The 22,603-nt window shown below is 46.1% G+C and overlaps 1 protein-coding gene across 4 annotated transcripts in view; it reads right to left on the reverse strand.

Annotated features, from left to right (window-relative positions):
• The window catches only part of ARHGAP6 (Rho GTPase activating protein 6), a 357,916-nt gene that overhangs the window by 38,956 nt on the left and 296,357 nt on the right, over positions 1-22,603 (reverse strand). For all 4 annotated transcript variants that reach the window (XM_004689847.2, XM_012730354.1, XM_012730355.1 and 1 more), the window contains exons 3-4: positions 6,989-7,060; positions 219-475 (exon numbers count right to left, since the gene is read on the reverse strand). In XM_004689847.2, coding sequence (XP_004689904.1) covers positions 219-475; positions 6,989-7,060 — 329 coding nt within the window. The remainder of the gene's footprint in view (positions 1-218; positions 476-6,988; positions 7,061-22,603) is intronic.

Consider the following 22,603-nt stretch of genomic DNA (forward strand, 5'->3'; position numbering starts at 1 on the left):
TCGAGGGGCAGGGCAACCGAGGAGGGGCAGTGACACCCTGTGAGGCCAGGGGAGGCTTTGAGGGTGTGCCAGATGCCACGCGGCCAGAGCAAATTCTGCCTGAGCGGGGCTGTCGACAGGGGGACAGGCCCTGTTTCCACGCAAGCGCAGGTCAGGGAGCGACCTTCTGGTTGTCCCAGCATGGGTGGCAAAGGAAACGCCAGCCAAGGGCAACTCACCCTCCTCCTGGCCCGAGGGGCCGGTTCTGGGGTATTCGGCGATGTTGACTCATTTGGTGTCTCCGAGGTGGAGCTGAGAGATGAGTTACTGCTTGAGAGTTCTTTGTTTTGTCTTTTATTTCCAAATGGGAGCAGCGAAGCCACGAAATCAGATGCGTCTTTCTGCTCGTCCCTCTGCAAGTCCTGCTTGAGTTTATAGGCCCGGTCGTTGGCGATGACTTGGGATAAGGGCATCCCGAATGCCTGCGGGGTGAATTCTGTAAGCAAAACACAAACATCCCCTTCAGAGATGAGCGGAGCTATGCACTCTCTCCTGTTGGAACCTAAGGCAGGACACAGTCATGCTCCCCAGTCAAACACAGATCACTTCTGTGGTACCGAGCAGTCAAAGCTTTTCAAAGTGTTTCTGCCTGTAGCAGGAACACGGGGCTTGGAAGCTGAGGCCTCCAGCTCCTCTCCAGGCATCACAAGTACCTTTCAGGGGGAGGAACTTTATCAGGCATTTCTGCTAGACTATAGATAGCACGCGGCCCTCCTGAGGACTCAGTTTCATCAACTGTCTTTGATGCCTCTGTCTCGAGAGCTCCCCAAGTTGACAAGGCCTGACACTGCATTTCTCTCTTCAGCCAACAGACATTCATTGAACTCCCACTGCGTTCCACGTAAAGCTATGCAGTGGAAGGGCCAGAGCTTAGGTAAGATCTAGCACCCGCTCCTGAGGCACAGAGTGTGAGGAGAGTGGAAATTAGCTATGGAGATACGCAGAACAGTGCCCGTCATGTGCGATCACAGAGACATATGAAGCAAAGACTGTAATTCAGTTAGGTGGACACCCTTCGAAGTTTCCAGTAAAAGAATAAGCACAGGAAATGAGAGCCTGAAAGACGGAGGAGCCCCTGGGCAGACATCGGCCTTTTCTGCATGTCGCCCTGGCCTGTGCAGTCTCCTGCCAGCTGGGTTGACGCTGTCACCATCAAGGCCTCCGTAGAGTCGAGCCCTTTGCTCTATTTTGCGCGTAAGTATGCCTGCACTGGACATCCAGGGGAGGTCAGAATGCATTCCGCAACGTCCTCTGGAAAGACCACTTGGAGGCAGGAGAAACCTGCCAGAAAGCAGAGCTTCCTCTGCAGCTGAGCGTGCTCTCTGATGCCTGCACAGGGGCCTGGTGGCCTGGGACACGCACACCGCCCGCAGGCCCAGACACTGAATTGGCACTAGTCAGATTCGTGCTGAACAGCATTAATAGGTACACTCAGTGACAATCATGCAATAATACTTGCATTTTTATTTCTTATAGACTCAACATTAGGTCTCTTAGAGCCGCCAATGAGAGGCCAGCTCCCCTCGTTGTGTTAACCCCTATGTATAAAACCAGGACGATCAAAAGAAAACAACTCTAAGGTTGTTTGTTCTTTGAAAAAAACAAAAAAAGCTAACATTAAATCAGGTGGAGTCTCTAAAAGGTTTTCCTCCTTGATCCACAACAACAATTTTAATTTCACTGGGTTCAAAGGCTGAGTGTACAGGAGAAGCAGAAATGGTTCTAGCATAACATGTGGGCTGTTTCCAAGTGAAAAACCCAAACTTCAGCATCTCAGGGTTTTCGGGGGATGTTTACCAGTCTACGAACAATCCAGGCGCACACGAGAAGACAAACAAATACCCAGGCATATCTCCTTTTTGTAGTCAGCGTGCCCAGTGTAGCCCCGCCCAGGCGACCACTCACTACTGACAAAAGGCCTTTTCTTCCACTAGCAAAATGAGAACCACCACACCACCTGCTGTGCAGCGGGGGCTGGAGGGGTTCGTCACGTGGGGCCCCACTGTCGTGTCAGGGGGGCACATCGCCTTCCTTCCAATAGATTGGGGGAGCAGCTAGAAATGTGGGTGGCAAGGCTGCCAGCTGCATGAAACAGACAAACTGTCAGGGAACACTAATGGCAGGAGGACACTGATGAATGTCACAAGTGACACATGTCTGTGCAGGTCACTTAGGAGTGGGGACTATTGATTCCTCTCCGAGCTGACTTTTCCATATAAGGAAACTAACCAGACTACCCAGAGATTTTTAACATCCCCGGGAAAAACAGGAGCAAACTAGCGTCCTTTGGAATCTGTCATGTTTAATACCTAAAGGTCTCCTGGCTTGAGTTGTGTGCTGGAATGACTGAATACTCAGTAGCCAGTCTTTGTCCCAGCAATTTTTATCTCTCTTACTTCCATTCACCACCTCTAGTGGGTTTTTGTTTCTCTCTCAGGCCTTTTTCTCGGCTGAGTTTGTTTTGATATCATCTCTTTCATTGCTCATGGCTTCTTCCTGAGGTCTCTTACAGACTCCAGAAAGGAGCTGTCTCTAGGCCTTCATTGCAGAGAGCAGTGTCTCGTCGCTGAAATTCAAGGCTGGACCCCTTGAGCAGTATGGCTTGCTCAAAACAAGGCAGTGGTGAATTTGAGGAGTCACGCAGGCCTCTGGAGCAGACCCCTTTGAAGTGCTCACCAGTCTTAAGCTCCCAAGCTTACCTGTAGAGTCAAAGCCCTTGTGTCAGGAGGGAAAAGGAGCCTGGAGACCACTGCAGCGCCATAAACTCAATGATGGGATTTGAAAGCCGCAAGCCACTGGCCAAGGCTCGCTGGCGCCCTGGGGCCAGGGCAATGGCCTTGCTCTAGCCCTGACCTGTGCTCGCGAAGGAGGCTGCTCTCCGCTGGCCTCAGCAGTGACTGGCCCCTGTCACCGCTCATGAACAGTGGGGTGGGGAGGTGGCGCCATCCTCTTCCCTCCCGACTACCACGCCCAAACTGTCACCTGGGCCTGCCCTCCTGCTTGTGCTGTCTCCTATTGCTTCAGAGTCGCAGGCTCTCGTCGCCCTGGTGACCAGGATGTCCGCGGGATGAGCCATCTCACTCTGTCCTCATTTGCAGTGGAAAACGTCTCTTTGGAGCTGCTGCCTAGGCGTCTGGCAGCATGACAAACCTGCTCACACCCACAGTCTGGACATCTGGATACAGGCCTGAACGTAGTCCCACTACAAGTTCCTGCTCTGCTCTGCTCGGGGTACCTGCTAAAGCAGTCACTGAGACCCAGCCTGAAAATGGCTAGTGGCTTCTGCCCCCACCGCCTTGCAGGTCATGGGTCTGCTCCCCTGCTCCCCATCCCCTGCGCGCTCATACCTGGGGGCCCTTTCCCGGGGCTCACGGCGACACCCCTAACCCCTACTGTCTCCTGGGATCTGCAAGAAATGAACCCTGTGACTTGACTTCCTATGTTAGGGCATACTGAAACCGTGCCTTCGATCCAAGCAGCCTGGGTGGTCGATGGTAAGGGAGCTAGCTTGCTATCTGCTGGCTCCGTGCGAGGTGCTTGCTTGGGCCTCCCCACTCAGCATAGTCTTAATTTCATACACCGGCTACAGACTCCTTCCACCTTCTCCTCTTCCTTCCTTCTGCGTGCCTCCATCCCCAGCCCTTGCTGGCTCCATCCTGGGCCTCACCCTCACCGGAGGGTGAGGTGGTTCCACCTTCGGCACTGGGTTTCCTCTCTGTACTCCTGCCCACCTGCACCTCAAAGGCCATGGTCTCCCCTGCAATATGGCAATCTGTGTGAAGACACCACTGAGTTCCCTCCTCCTGCTTACAGGTTGACAAGTCTCACTGCACTCTGGTGCAGAACGAAAGCGGTGCACCAGAGTGGTGCACCCACGCAATCCTGGCTAAGCTTGCCCCTTCCCACTCCTGCCCTGGAATCCCAGCCCCTCAGCGCATGCTCATTCAGCACATTTGCTTTGCAAAAATCCACCCGTGAGAACTGACACTTGACTTTTCTACTTCGATGCAAGCTCAAGCTCTACCAACTACGGCATATAGTGAAACTGCCCAGCCCAGCAGACTCAGCAAAGAACAACCCTTGGCATGATGTGATTTCAGCATCATGAACAATCTCCGCATTTGATGGTATAATCTGAAAAGCCCCTGTGGAGAAGAAATCTGTCTCCCAGACGACCGATGTCCCTGTAAGGCTTACTCCCAAGGTGCTCTGGATAGGAGCCATATTCACTGGAACCAAGGAGCTATTTCTAAACCTTCCCCCTGAAGGCAAAACTTAAAGAAAAAAAAATAGTTTTGAGTTGCCGTGCAATTTAACTAAGAGAAATTAAGAATTTGTATCACTTTGTATAAAAACTGTTTTCCTAATCAGCATCAGTTTTGAATTAGTTTTCACATGCAAATCAAAAGTCGTGTGGTGAAATGGCAGGAGGGGCGCAGGAACGTCACCTGATCTGCTGGGTATTATGTCAAGGCAATGACGTGACATACCGGACACAGTTCATTGTGATGGCATCAATTAATAGACCAGCATATCAACTCTGATGAATCACTCTTTATTGGGCGAACAATTCGATTCTAAAACGCTGCTACTATTTATTTTTAGATGACCTAACCCGAGAGGGCTCTCGGAGCTTCCTGTTTTCCTCCTTTTGCTCTTGGATTCCAGCGGTTACCATTTTTCACATGTGCAGCTGTTACGAGCCCAAATGCTAACATTCGGCTGGAAGGAAATAGCATGAGCCGATCGCCACTGTGGGGGTGGTGCACGGGTCCCCAGCCCCGCTTCCCAGGACAGCCAGCGTTGCCATGGACAGGACTTCATGTTCAGAAACTATGCCCTGGCACTAAGCTTACCATAAGCCGAGGACGCCTGCCATTTAAGCATCAAGCACAAGAGGTTTAAAAATAACCTTTCAGTTTTTCATCACCACGAAGTCTGCTGGGCCTCCATGTGGGATGGGCCATGCATCTTTTCCTTGGAGCCACCCCCTTCCCTGTTCCCGGTCAGCCTCTTGCAGCCTCAGACATAGCCACCGAGGTCACCATGATGACGTGAAAATGGCTTGGTCTGCAAACTGCGTACCGGCCCCGTGCAGGGGCTTGGCGGGCCCCGCTGCAGGTCCCTTGGCACTCTTGCTCCCTGCTGTTTTGGAACAGGATCAAGCACACTCCTAACTCGCTCTGCTGAAGGATGCAAATCTCCCTTGCAAAACACTTATGCTGGTTAGCCTGGCCCGGAAGTGCACTTTGGAAGAATCACCTAACGTACACATGAGCTTTCAAATCCCGGGATCACCGTCTTAGACTAAAGCAACGTGGAAGATAGCACTTGCTAATGCAGCCCGACTGCTCCCGTTCCTACTGCCCACCGTGAACACTGGTCAGGCAGAGCATCCCTGGCAGGGGGACAAAGAGCCACTGCTCTACTTTAAAAGAGCTATGCTGGCTACTAATGTTCATTAAAAAGTAGGGGCAAGAAGCCCTTCTACAATTTTCAGACAATGAAGGATTAGCGCCATTGTCATTCCCACAGCAGAGTCTGCCGAGACACGTCTGGATGAGGGGACAATGCTCTCCTCTTAGGTGCTACACATCCGTAGCTTAGAAAGGTCCCAGTTGCCCTCAGACCAGGGGACTCTGATTTTCTGGGGTGGTACGCACTGACATTTTACAGGACCCGTGAATGATTCTACCGTGCAGGGAAGGGTAGGGGTCACAGCCGTTTTCATCACCTTTTCTCCAGATGAAGTTACACATTTGAAATGTCTGGGGGTGTTTTGTTTGGGGGTGGCGCTACTAGCATCTAGTGGAAGAGACCAGGAAGGCTGCTAAACACCTCACACACACTGCAGGATCCCCCTCCCCCCCGCCACACACACACAACAACCATCCCACCTAAAGTGGCAGTGGTACTAAGGTTGAAAACGATGCTCTAGGAGAAGAACATCGTTGTGTGTGTGACTCAGAATTCTTTATCTCCTTTGTGCCCAAAGAACCAATTGTCACCACCCTTTAGGCACAATTCAAGATCTGGGTGTGGAGCCTGGGATCGATGGTGCGAACTAGGTCTTGTCCAATACTGATGACAGTGTGTTTCTGCCATCGGCCCTCCAGGTTCACTGCCTTTCATTACTTTGCAAGTGGAAAATCACTGTACAAAGGAGCTCAAGGTGAGGCAAAGGAAGGCTCTGCTCACTCAACACTCATTTCCTTTGTCACAGAAAGTGAAAAATCTATTCATAAAACCACATCATGCAGTGGTTATTTCATATGGGGCCACGGAAACAAGCCACGGAAGGTTCTGCTATGCTAATTGGGCCCAGGTGCCCATTATGTGGCTCAATGAATATTTGTTGAAAATGGCTACAAATGCTCTGGAAGAGTGACTAATATGCCAATTTCCTAAATGAACACAGAAGGGGATACAAACCAATATAAAAAGGATCCAGAACCCCCAAGAGACATAGGGCAACAGTAAGTATGCTGTAAACTGACATCAGAATGCCGAGAATGGCCCACCCTTCCATAACCCATGAGGATGAGGTGGTTTCTTCCTAGTAGTCATGGGAGGCGAAGTCAAACGCTCATTCAACTAGCCCTGCCTAACCCTCAGGTCTGCCAGACAGCTGGTTAGTGTTAGAGATGCTGTCCATGGCTACTCAACCCAGGTTTTCTTTATGCATAGCTGACTAGCCAGAATCATAATTGGAACCATAAACTTGGCGGAAGCCACACTTTGCCCTAACCAGTTGAACTCATCAATTCAGTACAAGGCCACTCAAATACAAAAGAGTAGACCAAAACGGCCCTAATGACATTCCCTTGCAGAGATCCAGTTTACATAATAGAGTTGAACCGGGTAAATCTATGCAATTCAAAACTCCCACCAAATTCAACCATTATGTTCCATGGAAGATGCATTTGCTTTAGTTCATTCTGTCCTTTACCTCTGTCTTTGTTTTTCTCCTTTCCCAGTGAATCCAGTTTCTTTCTCAGAGACTTCTTTCTCTTTTGTCCATCTGCAAATATTAAAAGAATGAAAAGTTGTAAAAACAAGCACACAAGTGATATTTTACATGATCTATAATTATACTTGAACAAGAGCACTCCTTCTTACTTACTTCATTCATAATCTGGTAGTTTAAAACAAGCAATAACTCAGAATGCACAAAAATCCCTGACTTGGACTGCACATAACCTGAGTCTTGGTATACGCAAGGAAATTCAACTTACCTCCTTTGGAAACAATTTAGCTTTGACGTGGAGATATGTCAGCTTTTGCTGTTAAATGAGACTTTCCTATTCTTCATGTCTATGTAAAACAATGTCCATCTTGAATTGGATATCCATGGGACGAGAGCCAACAGCATATGGCTCTGAGAGCTGTGTGTTAGTACGGTGCTGCTAAATAATGAAATGAACTCGGGGCTCCACAGAGCTCAGGTCTAAACATCGCTGTACCATTTGCTGCCTGTGTGACTTCGGGCACAGTGTCATCATATATAAAATGGTAATTTCATGGGACTGATGTGAGAATTAAATGACATCATGCACATAAAGTACTTAGTGGGAGGTAGAACCCATGTCCATAAATTCAGACTCACTTTCATCCAGGTGGCTGCATCGCATTCTGTAGGATAATTGCACCATAATTTAATTGATCATTTTCCCACTTATGGATAGTTGGGACCTTTCCAATTTTTCACTTTCATAAGTAAGGCAGATATTCTTTGAGTATCATGTACTTTGAACAAATAGAATTACTACCGCTGGTTAACTTGTTAAACAGTAAAGATGCCACTCATATTAGTAGGCAGTAGGCAGCTGCAATTGAATTCCTGGGATGTCATCATAAAATATTGGCAGTCACTGCAAGAATGCATTTCAGGATTATGCAGCTGTCAATGTAACCTGCATGTGCGGTGAATCAGGAATCCACGTGGTGATCAAATTAAGTAAAAGTGGCTTTTTTTTTTTTACAAGATATACAAAAAGTATAGTCTAGAAATAAACTCAGACTATAAAATTTAAAAACAAGACTCTGATATCAGGAAAAGACAGCGTAAGCGTTCTCAAACAGAAACGAGCTGCCCTGGTCGGCAAGCTGCAAAGCCTCTCTGAGTTCTTGGAGGCAGAAGACATTATTACCATAGCCAACGGGCACATTCAATCAGCCCTCCTTTTCAAAAAAAAAAAAACAAAGAAATATTTGAGATACGATTCTGCTCTCAAAAATGGAAATAGTCCACGAGAGTCTTCATCCACACGTGCAGGTGTGAAATTTGCAGGGAAAAATAATGTCAATCAGTGGTAGTGCAGCAAAAAACTACCCGTCTTTCGTGGGTGTGTTCTATCGTCTTCTAAGACATGCAACTGCAGTGCCTATGGCAAGCTAGTAGAAGCACATGCAGACAGCAAACACACCAACTGCCAGCTTCACTTTGTAACACTTTGCTTGTTGCTACTTTCTGTCCCCAGGAGTGCATTCCTTTCTCATTTTATTGCTTCACATTTTTATTTTAATTTGGGGGTTATGTTTTGCTCTTCCATTGTGCACATGTTCTACTCCCTCATTTCTCTTTTATAAATTATATTATTTTTATAGAGGCAACAATGGTTTACAACACTGTTTCTGATTTGGGGATGTGTTCAAGCCTCTTCAGATGTGTGTTACAACACTGCCCACCCTCGGAAACATCTATCCTCCACCATATTCCTTTGGGTTCATTCTTTAAAAAGTCCTATCACCCCTTCATCTTAACAGTTGACTCAAAAGAATAACTAACCCGTATAATAAAATTTAAGAGATTTATTTTTCATAACCAGGAGCTGCTCCTGTAATTAAAACAAGTTGTCAAAGTACCAGAATACATGCAGTATAGGGGACATTTTCCTTTAAGCTAGACTAGATTTTAAGCCTCTTCAAAGTGGGGGCATGGGTCATATCTGCAGCTGTGTATAAATACACATACACAATTTAAATAATATGGACTTGTCGGAAAAGTCACAACACATTTAATCTTGTGATCAACCAGCGTATGAGAGGGCTGACTAGGATCTGAAGCCAGATACCGGTGATGAGATGCTGAGAACCTCGTCTGTAAAGCACTTTGCCTCTGCAAAATGCCCTACCACTTCATGACAGATGGTTCTGGAGGTGTTTGTAAGATGCAGGCTGCCCGTCTGTGAGGTTCATTTAGACATTGCTCTTCCAGAAGTCTGGGTGATGGGCAAGAAGATGCGAAGGCTCACTCCTCGGTGAGGCAGTCACAGGAAATGGGATGCACTTGGATATGGGACAGGCCATTTCCACCCCTCACTTGCAGAGCTCCATAATGACTACATGGTGTAAAAGAGAAGACATCAGCTGCACTGGGGCCTGAAACGAGGCTGACGTGACGCCAGTGTCTGCTGGACAGAGCCGTGCTAGGGTGCTGCTCGAGACACTTGGCTGGGGGAGGGGCAACATGGCCCACGGGGAGACTCCGGGTTTCGCCCACAGAGGAACAGACATGCACACTCTTGCAAAAAAAGCTGCTGAGATCACAAACACACCTGCACTTCTAAGCCCCTGGGAAAGGCGGAGCTCGTGGCAGGCCAGCCTTACCGCTGCCCACCCCAGCCACAGACACCCAGCCCCGGCCACTGCACCCACTGCCATTACCTGGCAGGCGCTGGAGCTGGTAACACCATCCTAGCTTAAAAAGAAGGTTCTAGCTTGTTGCAAGTCCTCAAAACATTCCTGCTGAGAAAAGATTGGAGGAATGCTCTTTGGCGACACTTCCCTGCTTTTCCCAACCACAGCTGCCTCTCTATTTACTTAGAATAGAAAAATAGTCTCTCAGCGGACGCAAACCAAACGACTTCAGGGAGGGGAGTTCAGTTTAAAAGGGAGGGAGACTGGTATCAAAGGAGGGATTTAGGGGGCCGCCCAGAGGTGGCCCTTTAGAAAATGCACATGATCTACGCCAAATTTCTCTGCCTTGGGCCCTGTGATACTGGGCAGATACCTCCTTGTCGTGAGGGTGCCCTACGCATGGCATCCCTGATCTTTGTTACCCGCCCGCCACTGCCTGTGATGACTAATAATGTCTCGGCAGGGGCAAAATCGATCTGAGAACCACTGGGTGGCATAATTTTGCCAGAGAACAGTTATGTGCTCACAACATATGCCATCCAAACCATCCAAACCTAAAAACCTTCCATTTTCCCTCTGCTCACGAGGCACTATGTAGACCCCTTTTCTGTTGTTGTTTTTAATAGAACGATATAAAAATGCTGTTGGGTCTTGAAATAGCATTTGAATTGGGGGCATGATAACTTTTTTTTTTGCCATTTATAATGAAATGTGAGTGCTCATAGTTACCCTTCTACCAGACTCATACATACAACTGCACGTTGGGGAATAAAGTGAGACCTGAGGAATGAGCCTTGTATGTCTTTGTATGAAGTGCTTTCTTTCCCCTTTGGGGGTGGTGGTGGAGGAAACAAGATCAGGTGGGGAACAGCACCCCATCCGTTGTGTGAACGGACTCTGATGGGAATGGGAATGTTCGGGGTCTGGGTGTATACTGAAAGGCCGTGTGACTGGAGTGACTTCAGCATGCACAGAAGACTCAGGGGACACCCGATTTAATAGTTTTTAGAGGTTAAAAAGGGTGGGTAAATAGTCTGTCTTACTGGCCAGCCCTCCATGAGCCAGAGCAGGATTCAGAAGGGGATGATGGAAAGACAGTTTCTCAGCAAAAGGAACCATTCAGCACTGGAATGAAATAGCTCAAAAAAAAAAAAAAACACCCAAAAGCAAACCATTGTTCACTGTCTTATGTCCCTCACTCCGGGAAGAGCTGTGCTGTGAGAAAGCCTGTGTAAAGGGCCATGTGGTGAGGAAGTGGCCAGCAGTTCCAGCCAGCAGCCATGTGAGTGAGCCCTCCAGCCCCAGTCAAGCCGTCAGATGATGCAGCCAGAGCTATGTGGCAACCTCATGAACCAGAACCTGCAGCAGAAAACTGGGTTAAGATATCTCTAGTAACTATGTGAGAGAAGAAACAGTTGAAAAAATAAAAGGAAGACCATAAAACATGCCCGTTATGCACTGCGGTATCCCAACAGGGTCCTGGAGTGGAAAGAAGACATCAGTGAGGAAACTGGTGAATTCTGAACCAATTCTGCAGTTATGTACCAAGTTGGTGTCTTAGTTGTGATAAGCATACCAAGGTTAGAGAAGACGTTCTTGTCCGGAGAAACTGGGTGGGGGTCACAGGGAACTCTACTAGCTTTATACCTTTTCTGTAAATCTAAAAAATTACTGTATAATTAAAAAAATATTTTAGAAGGCCCTTTCTTCAGACACTGAATGTATTCAAGCAAATGTACACTCCGTCAAGTATGTGAGAAAATGGCGGCGGCTCTGCTCGCTGAAGGCATGCTGAGGCACACGGAAGTGGGAAGTCAGCCTGACAGCAGAAGTTTCTAATCTGGCTGAAACTACTGAAGTCATTTCCTATTCACATCTCCCTGATCGGAAAGAAAACATGTGTCTAGGCCAATATAAAGCATCCAGAATATCTGCCATTCTGGTTGAAGACGTTTGCTGGAGAGGGAGTGGACAGACAAGAGACCTGGTCAGCCTTGTGTTTATGGCCCCAGGGCTGTTTTCCTAGGCGGCTGATTAGATTGTCTTACGAGACCGCTGATGTCTTAGGCTTGCTAAGCCTCTTTCTGTGTAAGTTATCCAGACTTGGTGTTTGTCATGGGGATTCAAGAACACTGACTGGAACAGAAATCTTCATTTTTTTAATTTCCTGTGCATAGCTTGATAAACTAAAATGTTCTTTTATAGATAAATATATATGAATTAGGTGATGTACATAGTCTGTGGATGTCATATAAAAATGTTATTAAAACTGTGTAACTGTATTTTATTCTTCACTACAATTAATTTTCAAGATTTTTTTTTTTTTGCTCTTTTCAGGGTTCCCCAGCCACAGAACTCCCAAAAATAAGGCAAGGGAAAAAAAAAACAAACAACTAAACCAGATTGTTTACTTACAAAGGTTCATCAAAGAAGTAACAATAGTATTAGTGATTCCTAGAAATTGAGGGCAATTCATTGTAGCCCTGCTCCAGGTCTGGTGCTTTCTGGTTATTAATCCCATCCATGTGAGTTAATATGGACCAGTAGGCCAACACTGAAGAACCGACGGACCGAGGAGAGTTGGGCAAACAAAACCCAACCAGTCAAAACTGTGTCTCAAGGAAAGCTGAGGCGTACAGCCCAGTCAGTGGCTGCCATCATGACTGTCAGGAGAATTAATTGAAAATCTCCCCTGCTCCTGTGAATTGCCTGCTTCATATCCAAAATCCATCCTAAGAAATGAAAGAGAGACAGATGGGTCTCCCTGGTGGCATGAGGGATTAAGTCTCAACACTATGAGGCTGTCCACAGCCACTGCCTCTTGAGTTAGATCCCTGGCCTGGGGGCTGACCCACATGGCTCAGCAGACCTCAGCAGTGCTCCCTCAGCAGTGTGTTTCAGTGGATCCTGTTCTGCTCCCCACTCTCTCTCTGGTGAGTTCTCTCGCCTCCCGCATCTTTGGTCTCTATCCCAGTTCTTCTAAGCCTAAATAAGTAAATTTTCAAAAAGATTTTAAGAAAGAGACAAAAGCTAGGAAGAAAGAGAGACAGCCTTGACAGAGAGGCAGGAGTAATTGCCCAGGAAAATGGCCACCTCCACTTGGCAGGGGCTGTGGCAGCAAGCTCAGGAAAGGGAATCCAATGGAACCAGCTAAATGTTCTGGTCTAAGATTTCAATCAACCAAGATTAGACTCTAGAGGTGGAAGGCAGTTGAAGCAGAGAGCTCTTCTCCATTCCTATAAGTATTCTACGTTTATGGGCATTGGGCTATAGAAAATAACAAATCCCCTTATCCCCTTGACTTGGGGTATTATTTACACTATAATAGCTCTTTGTTTAAATAGCATCACAAATTTTATCAGGGTAGGCTCACTCCCCCCAACCATTGGTCCATCCATCGGTCCATCCACCCACCTACCCATCCATCCATCATTGATTAAGCATATGTAGGTGAGACAGAGGTAGGTGCTATGAACCCAGATGAGTTATTTCTGTCTCTGAGACACTAAGGTTTACTGCTAAACTTCAAGTACCTGGAAATCTCATTAAAGCAAAATGAAGAAATGCTTCAGTGGAGACACTTTCTAGGTGATCAGAAGCAAGATGGCTGCTCTCAACTCTGCTGGGGAAGATTCATATTTGAGTTCAGTCTTAATGAAGACTACCCTGCTCAGGGGAAGGGCTTTGGGTTTTAGTGGGCATTCCCCCCCAATGAATCACATGATGGCTGCTTAGTCTGGGAAATGTTTCTTCCCGAGTATCCTCAGCCTCTTAATGTTTATGCATAGTGATCCAACCTTTATCAAGCAAAAGTTCTATTGTTAAAAAAAAAAGATGAAAAAAATCAAAAGTGGTTTGATCGTTTTTAAGTGAGAGCTAAGTTCAAAGAGGGTGAACAAATATGAATTCTGGAGGAAAATAACCTACACGGAGAAAGCCAGAAGCAATGTATTCCAGTCCAAACTGGTCCCACATTCATTCAACTTAAGGTCTCAGCATACAAATATATATGTCTAATGTCATTTTCCAAAAGTCATCCATGCTATAGAAGATTCATTACTTAATCAAACTGACAGGTCAAAGCCCCCATTTTATAACACCTTATCCTTGGCAGTTCTCCATCAGCCTGCTCTGAGACAGAAGGCAGACAGAAACAGGGTGACTGACTCATTTTTCTTGGTGTAAATCCCAATGAATTAAACACTGTTTCTTATCCTGTTAGCATCTTGTGGGTAGAGTTTCCAAAACCCTTTTCCAAAGCACCCGTGTTTCTCATGGAGGGAAATATTTATGGTATTCTTAAGCAATACAGATGCCTCTCCTTAGAGTTGAGGCTCCCCAAAGTACTTGTGAAATGTACTAATCCCCACAGTTTACATGTTGAAGGGGTGGTGAAATTATCAAAGCTGCGGTCAGAAAATAAGAACATTCTGTGAGTCTCTCACTGTTATAAAGGGAGTCAGCTCTCGGAGGTCAGCATGCTTCCAGCTAAATTCAACACTAAGAAAGCTTTTCCGTTTTGTGTAAATTATTTTGGCAAGGTAATTAGTTCTGAAATTTTTCCTCAAGAGGGAAAAAAAAAATCCTCGGAGATTCTCAAAGCAAATGCTTTTTTTGTGTTACAGAAAATCCCTGCGATGTCTGATTTGTCAAGCATGTCTCATTATTCTATCAAAATGCGAGGCAAGGAAACCTTGGGAAGAAAAACGTGATTGCATGGCATGGATGCCATGGGCTTAAAAGCTCAACGATGGTTTTTCCTCAACTGGGTGTTTGTAATCACTGCTCTGCTGCGACAAGCGGTCAGGATCAAGTTGTGTCCTCCAAGGATCTTGTACTTGCTGTCATTTTTTCCACATTCAAGTGCTATGAGTTTAGGAAAGAGGGGGAGGGGAACTGTAAGTTCATGTTCACAGCGGGAGACCTGCCTCTCTCTTTCCCTGAGCTAAGAGCTGGTCTGTTCTTCCAGGCTCCTGCATCCGCATCCCCTGTGGCACGTTTCTTAAACTGCAAACATTTTTGACTTAGTCTAGGCAGGCTTTATATTTGCAGAGACAGGAGTTTTCAAACATCCCAGCAAGATCAATAGCCTTTGGCAAGTCATTTCCTCAAGCTCTGTTTGTTTCCTGGAGCATAGAGGAAATGAAGCAGGTAGAAGACGAAGAAACAGAAATCGCTTTTCCCAAAGAAACACCCAGGATTGTTAGCTCTCAAGGAAACGAAAGTCCAAATCATGGGAACTTCATGAAGTCCAAGCTTGTTAAGTTGAGAAGGCTGAGTGAGACAATGTAAGGGTCTGGTGCTATCTCCTTTCTTTTGACAGACACTGCTTTATGTGAACAAGGAATTGAATATTCTTAAGCCACAGATTCTGAGCCTTGGGAACTCAGAATTTCTGCTAGTTCCCATGAAAATGGTTCTCACAGATTGAGAGGCTGGTCTGATAAGGCAACCAGAGGAACAACTGTTAGGCTCCTCATTCTTTCAGTTGCCAATCTTGCTCCTGATTACTCCTCAAACTGTCTGACGGCTCTGTCTACAGAAATATCAGATGGATAAGTGTGCTGCGATTGAACATTTAACCCACCCTCTTCAGTGCCCTGCGCGGCGACAATGAGTGTGCAAGGCACTGTGCTGACACCAGGGCAGGTGACTGCTTCCTCATACTGCTCACTGCAGTGGCGGAAGATGACTCTGCTCTTGTGCAGTTTCTCATCAAAGTGCATCTTTCTCTACTACCCTTTCCCCTTTCTCTCGTTGCTTAGGTAAGCGCTCAGTTTCCATGGGATTATGCTTCCTGGGATGGGTCCTCACCCCCGGCTCAAGAAAGGACTTTTAGGGCACAGCGATTGGGATGATTTACTTCAGTTTGCCAGTATCGATTTGGTACTGGCAGCTGTTGTGAGAAGGGAGGGAGTCTGCTGGGAGGCAGCAGTAAAAAGGCTTCTCTATTTGAACAGCATAGCCGCTGGAGGATCACTGTGTGTCTTGGCTTCTTCATGCTGCCATAGGTGCAGCGATGACAGGAGCTCTCGCAGCCACTTTGCGACAACGAGAGGAGCCATCCAAAACACAACGTGAGCCGCTAGTGGTGGCAAAGATGGGAGGTCCTCGGAGCTAGCATGTCTGTAAAGCCATCGCAGCAAATTCTTTATACTTTAAGCTAACTTTGATTTGATTTGCATAGCTTACAACAAAGGATTTTAGCAGCGGATAAACCTGTGTTGTAGAACGTAGTTTTCTACTTATATTTTCATCAGTCTTGTTATAATGTGCCAGATATCCCTAAGAAAGACATCTCTAGAAATCATGAATTGATGTCGGTTAGGATGGGCCTAAGGTTAAGGAGGGTAAAAGGAGGAAGATCAGATTACAAAGAAATGTAAATCAGTACAATCCGTAAAGATAAATATTTCTAAATTTTCAGTTACCAAGCCAGAGAGTAATACTAAAGCTAATAATGAACCCACATGGGAGACTGACTTATTATTAAGGTTACCACTTAACGTACAACTTACATGCTTATAAACTGTATGGCGGCACCAGTTACTTAAACACCTCATAAAAATATTAGCTTTCCTTCTTACTTAGTGCCACCAAGGGAAAATATTACCCACTTCGGAAAAATATTTGGCCACAAAAATATAAACATTAAAATGTCAGCGTTACAGAAGTTTGAACATTGAAAACATTAAATTCTGTTTAAAATACTCAATTATTATAACATAAAGGTAAGCGAAAGAAGAAATTGCAATGAAGTGGATGGTAGGGAGGATCAACTGCATGGATAATAACTGCAGATGATTCTATCAAGCTAATGTTAATTTCTGAAATCAGAGCTCAGAAGCTGTTTCTGTGAAGATGCAGATAGTAAATCGTTTGGGTTTTGAGGATCAGTAGCCTCTGCCACAACCACCCCACTCTGCTGTCCCTGCGCAGAGGCAATGCAGAAACAAATGATTTTAATGAAATTTTATTAACAACAGCCAGTGGGCTGGACTTGGCCTTTGGCTGTAGCTTGTCTACTCCCACGTTGAGTGAAAATTCCTTAAGCTACCTCTTTAGAGTTTTCCATTTAGAAAATTTTTATAAGCACCCACTAACCAAATTTTTAAATAATCTTGAGGGCTTGATCTCAAAATTATCTTGAAAGTACGATTGGTTTAAAAAACAGTATTTAATTTCACTGCTATTTAGTGGCCTTTGTTTAGCCCACGGGGAAACAAAGCAAACAGCAAAACTGGAAGCTTCTATTCCTATTTCGAGAATGGGACATTTTTTGGAACGATCAAGTTTACTTTGGGGCCATGATCCCAACAGAGAGAATAGTGTAGTCTTGAAATCTTTGAAAGGTGCCAGAATATTTCAGAAACGACAGTGACAAAACTTTGGTTCAAGATGCCAAAGGCTTGTGCAATGCTAGTTGCTGCTTTGACAAAGATATAAATATGTGTATCTGTGACCAGTAGGGACATGACCTCGGAGAGAGCAATCTGTCTGGGAACACACAAGAGGTCACTTGTGAGTACAACAGCACTGAGCGTGGGGGCGTTGCAGAACCACGCAGAGTGCGGTACTGGCCGCCTGCTTGGCACCACCAGAAACCCCACGGCAGAGCGAGCATTTGAGAACCAACCGCCAATGCGGTGAAAGCCCTAGGCTACAGCAGAAGGCATCCAACGTGAAACTCTCCGAAGAACCTTCAGGGGAACCGCAGTGCCCTTCTTGTGCCGGAATAGGCAGATGAGGCAGCTTCTACCCTGAGCTTAGCCAAGGTGACTTGGCAAGACAGCAGCCATCGTACCCCCTTCCCACTGAGCGGAGGTCTGGGTGTGGCTCTGGTGACTGACTAGGGCCTCCTGGAGCATGTGGGCTACTTCTGACATGACACTGTAGTCTCCTCCAGTGGCCTCCTTCTTCAGAGCCTAGCGCCCCATGTATCTACCTCCAGATGAACACCCTGTGGGGCAGCACAGAAAGGCCCCACAATTGGTTTCTGAATAGAGAAGGCACGCGTTGCTTAGACCAAGGGTCTCTCTAGCCTAGGTTTGTTTTCATGGCCCCCATAAAGCACTCCCCATCTACCTTACTATGGCCCTAAGAGCCCCAGCAGAGGATGCCTGTAAGATTTCCATACTGCCAATTTGGTCTTTTCATTGATTACTTCTCTTCCAGTCCACCTGTCTTTTCTTTTTCTTTTTCTTTTTTTAAGATTTTACTTATTTATGCGTACAGAACTAGGGTACAGGCCAGAGGTGCAGAGGCGGTGAGAGGATTGACCACAGACAGAGTGGAGAGCGGAACAGGCAGAGTGAAGTACACTGCTGAGGGGAGCAGCGGGTGAGACAGGAGTGGTATGCTGTGCCCTGTGGGTCACTCCCTAGCCGGCAATTGAACTTTCGCTGAAGTGGCTGCAGCTAGCTTCATAGTGCTGTGCTTTGACCCATTGTGCCATCAGGAAGGGCCTCAGTCCATCTGTCTTGCAAGACTATGCTATTGAAACTACAGGTCATATCTTGTTCATGAGTCATGGAAATTTAGAGAGACATGGTGAGTTTATTTGAAAAATGGTATAAATTCAAACAAAACACCATGGAAGGCTATACAGATTGAAGAATGACTCTGGTGCAGGTAAGCACCATTTGGATCATGTGTTTCCTGGGCTGAGATGTGAAAAGCATTTCTCATTCTAGATTGTGAACCAACATTTGAAAACTTCCACTCTAAGATAAGCAAATCTGTAGCACATTCTCAGCACAGGCAGCAAGGAAGTGAATTTCTTCTTTTCTACAGAAGAGCGTTGCACATGGCTTTCATAGCACCAGTGGGCAATAGGGGCCTCCAGAATTCTGGTTTCTGTGGCTTTTCCAGCAAAGGAGTCAAGTCTGGTTTGAGGTGACACTGGCGCGTTACGCATCGTGGGCAGAATGGAGAGAGGTCTCAGTGGAGCAACAGGTAGGTGGTTGACGGCTATAGTTAAGGTGAAACATAACGATGGGGTAGCCTGGAGTGACAGCAGACAGGAGACAAAGTGATACAGCGACGATGATGGGGATGATGGTGGCAGTGACAAAAACTGCTATTGAGTTAGTGATGTCGGAGAGGCTTCAAGTTCATAGTGGTTATCGCTTCATTGCAACCTCACTTCAGTCCTCTGAGACCATCAATTAGCATTCTGGAAGGGAATGGGGTGAAGCAGTAGGGAGACACGTCCTCAAATGGTTACTGGGGATGTGGGGCAATGAGAGAAAGGTGACTGATGCTTTTTTAAGAGTAGAGAAGCGTGATGGAAGGAGCCTAATTTTCAAAGAGACACTGTGTGTCTTCGGACGGTGCAGGCATTCACCTCTCCAAGATTTGCGGAGGGTCAGTGGTGGACTGGGCAGTGGGCCTGCTGTTCCAGAGTCAAGGACAAATGTGACAGGGGGTGACCACAGAAGGCCTCTGGGACTCGCACAAAACAGGTGACAGTGGCCAAACAGAAGAACTAGCTCCGCCATGCCGTTAAGTCCAGCATGCTCTCACTTTAACCTTGCTTTCCCCTCGTTGGTGGTGGTTGCTTCCTGTCAGCACGTCTATCTGTAGTGGAATTTGTGGATTTTTCTCGAGGTTTCAACTTCACTAGAAGCTTTGACAAACAGTTCCAGAACATCGCCTCTTTGAAGGGACACTGCCAGCAACAATCGTAGAAACAGGCCAGTTATATTTTCTCTCTCGGATCGTTGCATAAACACCCAAGTCCGATTCCCTTGTCCACCAGGCTGCTCTAGTTTGTGAAAGCAGCATTTAAATCACAAACCCAAGACTGTTGCAGTGTTAACCTACCAAGAATATAATTTTCCTTGATTTCCTGGAGTTGTTTACTTGCAAGGGACTTGATAAGGAAGCCATAGGACTAAGCACGCTGGAGGCACCGGGACACGCTTTTACTTGACCATGTCCACATTTTCTTAAGCGAGCAGGCCTTTTCACTCTACGACATTGCTTTCACAATACAAAGACAGTCTTTCTCCACTGTGATGTCAGAAGTGAGGTGGAGAAGAAAGGAAAAGCAGCAGTGAAGGAGCACGAACACGCATTTCTCCTAGGGAACTCCCCTTCAGATACTGAGCTGGCAGCACCAGGAGGCTAAGCCATACTGCGCCAACTTGCTATGCCAACGAGGGCAGAGTTCAGCCATGTTCTTTCAGTTTTACCTTAGACCGGAGATCGGCAAACTTTTCTGAAAAAGGGCAGATAGTAAACTTTAGAGATTCTGTGAGACAGATACACTGTCCTTGCAACTCCGAGCTGTCACTGTCATGTGAGAGGAGCCACAGCCAATGTGTCAGTGGTGGGTATGGCTGTGTCCCACTGAGACTACAGTTACAAAAACTGACAGTGAGTTGGCTTGATCAGCAATGCAGTTCAGGAACCCTGCCTTAAAGCTGTATTAAAATGCTACCAAAGTTACATCCATCAGGCCTCACACCCGCCTGATCCAACAGACGTACTCTGCTGATGTCTTCTCAATAGAGGACAAGTTCACGCAGGCCAGCAGGTTTTGCATTGCTTCTTGACCACAATTTCTGCATCTGAGGGCTAGCTGTGCGGTTGAGCTTGGGCCACTTAGAGACTCCACGGCCTGATTCAAGAGCCTATGCTAAGAACAGGCTTTGGATCAGGCAGAAGGTGACAGGTCTCCTCTGTGGGGCAAATGCGGGCTCATGGGGAAAACCCTCCCATGCGGGCATCCCTATTCCTACCCCTGAAAACATCGCAAGGTTCTTTACAGCATCCTCAGCGGTTCCTTTCCAAAACAGCTTAAGTCAGGAGTGACAAATGAGTTTATTAGTCTTCTTAAAAGACTGATGTAAGTCTTACTAGTTTTTAATGTGTTTATCTCCTCACTGAATGGACAGAGACGGAGGAGCCACCAGATGCGAGAACCAGAGGACCTCACGGCACCAAGTCTGGAACCCACGGCAGCTGTGGTGGCTGGTGACTGAGCAAGAAAAAGAAACTCTGACGGTTAAGGCACCGAGTGGCTAGTCTGCTACAAACAATGAGTGTCTCTCAGTGACATGCATTCTCTGGCGTAGAATTATTGGGTCACTGAAAACTTAGGTATCACCATGGCCTTGTAATTTGCTGAGGCAATTTTTAGACTTGCACCAGTGGAGCCCGAGTTTCTGTTTCCCCATAAAATCTGTTACCTAGCTTTTGGATCCATGTCAATCTAAGACCAAGCGAACAAACAAAACTCAGTGTTTGCATTTCTTTACTGAACATGAGGGTGAGTGCTTCTTTGAATAATTATGAAACCATTTGTATTTCCTTTTCTGTGAGCTGCCTGTAATTTGCCTACATTTTAACATTTTTCTTTTTCATATTAATTTTTAATAAAGCTTTATAGGGAAGTTAGCCTTTTGCTTGACAAATGTGCTACATACACATTTCCATTTATCTGTTTGCAGCCCAGATGATTTGCATTTTAGTGAAATGAAATGTGTTGCTCTTTTTCCCTGTCTCTGGGCAGCGCCGTCCCTGATGTAAAAAATATATAAACACCAGGCTATGTTTTCTTCTGGTGCATTTGGTTTCATTTTCGATCGACAGATCTTTTTTAATCAAGTTGTTTTGGTGTTAGGAGTAAGGTCAGAATCTAGACTTTTCTTCCCAATGGTTATCACATTATTACAAATACATAAATAAACCCTCTTTTCTTCTCTGATGAGACATACAATATAAATGTGTCATACATTCCCATGTTTATTTCAGTTCGTTTTTTAACTTTAGTGGCCTCACGCTGTCTATTATGAAGTGGTACAATCTTGTAATTGCTTTAGTTATATGGTTTATTGTAATAAATGGATAGGATCATTTCCATTCAATCTATTTATCAGAGTTTTCCCTGTCCACTTTCACATAATCATTTGTCCAGATGATGTTTAGGTCAATTCAGTGATAGTCCAAAGACAACTGCTGGCATTCTGCTTTCTGGAGTCATGTTCGGTTTAGAGATTACTAATGACATCATTGGCATCTTGTTATTTTCTTAAGCCATTTAATTTATTCAAGTAAAATATAAGTCATCATAGCTATTGTTGACTCCCCCTTTTATCCACTTTAGGTTCTAAAATCCAGGTTTGGAGTCATTCCCGGGGGCGGGGGGGCATTCATTTCCTAGGGTAGCTACAACAAATGCTCACATTTAGTGGCTCAAGCACCTCAAATGTATGATCTGCCATTCCTGGAGGCAATGTCCCAAAGGGGACTCAGGGGCAAAGTCAAATTGTCAGAGGGCCACATTCCTCTCTGGAGACTCTAGGGCAGAATCTGTTTCTTGGCCTTTTCTACCTTCTAGAGGCTGCCCACATTCCTTGGCTCACAGCCCCTTCCTCCATCTTCAAAGTCCACAACATTGTGCCTCTTCCAAAGTCACGTCTTTCTCTGACTGCAGCTTGAAGTACCCATGTGATTAGTCTGGGCCATCCCACATGAACCACGATAATCTCACTAGCTCAAGGGCCTCTTGGGCTGCAAAGTTTCTTTTGGCCAGTGAGGTGACATATTCACAGGCTCAGGATGTTGACAGGGTCCTCCTCGGGAGGGTCATCACTCTGCCTACTACGGCTCTGTTCTGAACTGCTGTGGCCCTCTCTACCTTCACGGACTCAAGTAGAAAACCCTAACTCCTGTGAGAGGAGATTTGGTTTCACTCGGGCTGGGGACTTTAAAGTGCAAAATGATATGCTTTGTTTTAGGAGTGTTTAGCTACCAAGATGTCTACCTTGCCATTTAAAGTCCCATTTACTTGATGGTGGTGGACTAAGTGCAATTTGGTGGCAGGTATCTATGGTGGTGATACCTGATGGAGAGAATCCTAATGTTCCCACAATTAAGAGAATAAAATAGTTTTAAAAATCCCAGTCGCTAACATCAA

The sequence above is a fragment of the Condylura cristata genome, unplaced genomic scaffold (assembly GCF_000260355.1).
Source record: "Condylura cristata isolate star-nosed mole 26May11 unplaced genomic scaffold, ConCri1.0 scaffold00027, whole genome shotgun sequence".
Lineage (NCBI taxonomy): Eukaryota > Metazoa > Chordata > Mammalia > Eulipotyphla > Talpidae > Condylura > Condylura cristata.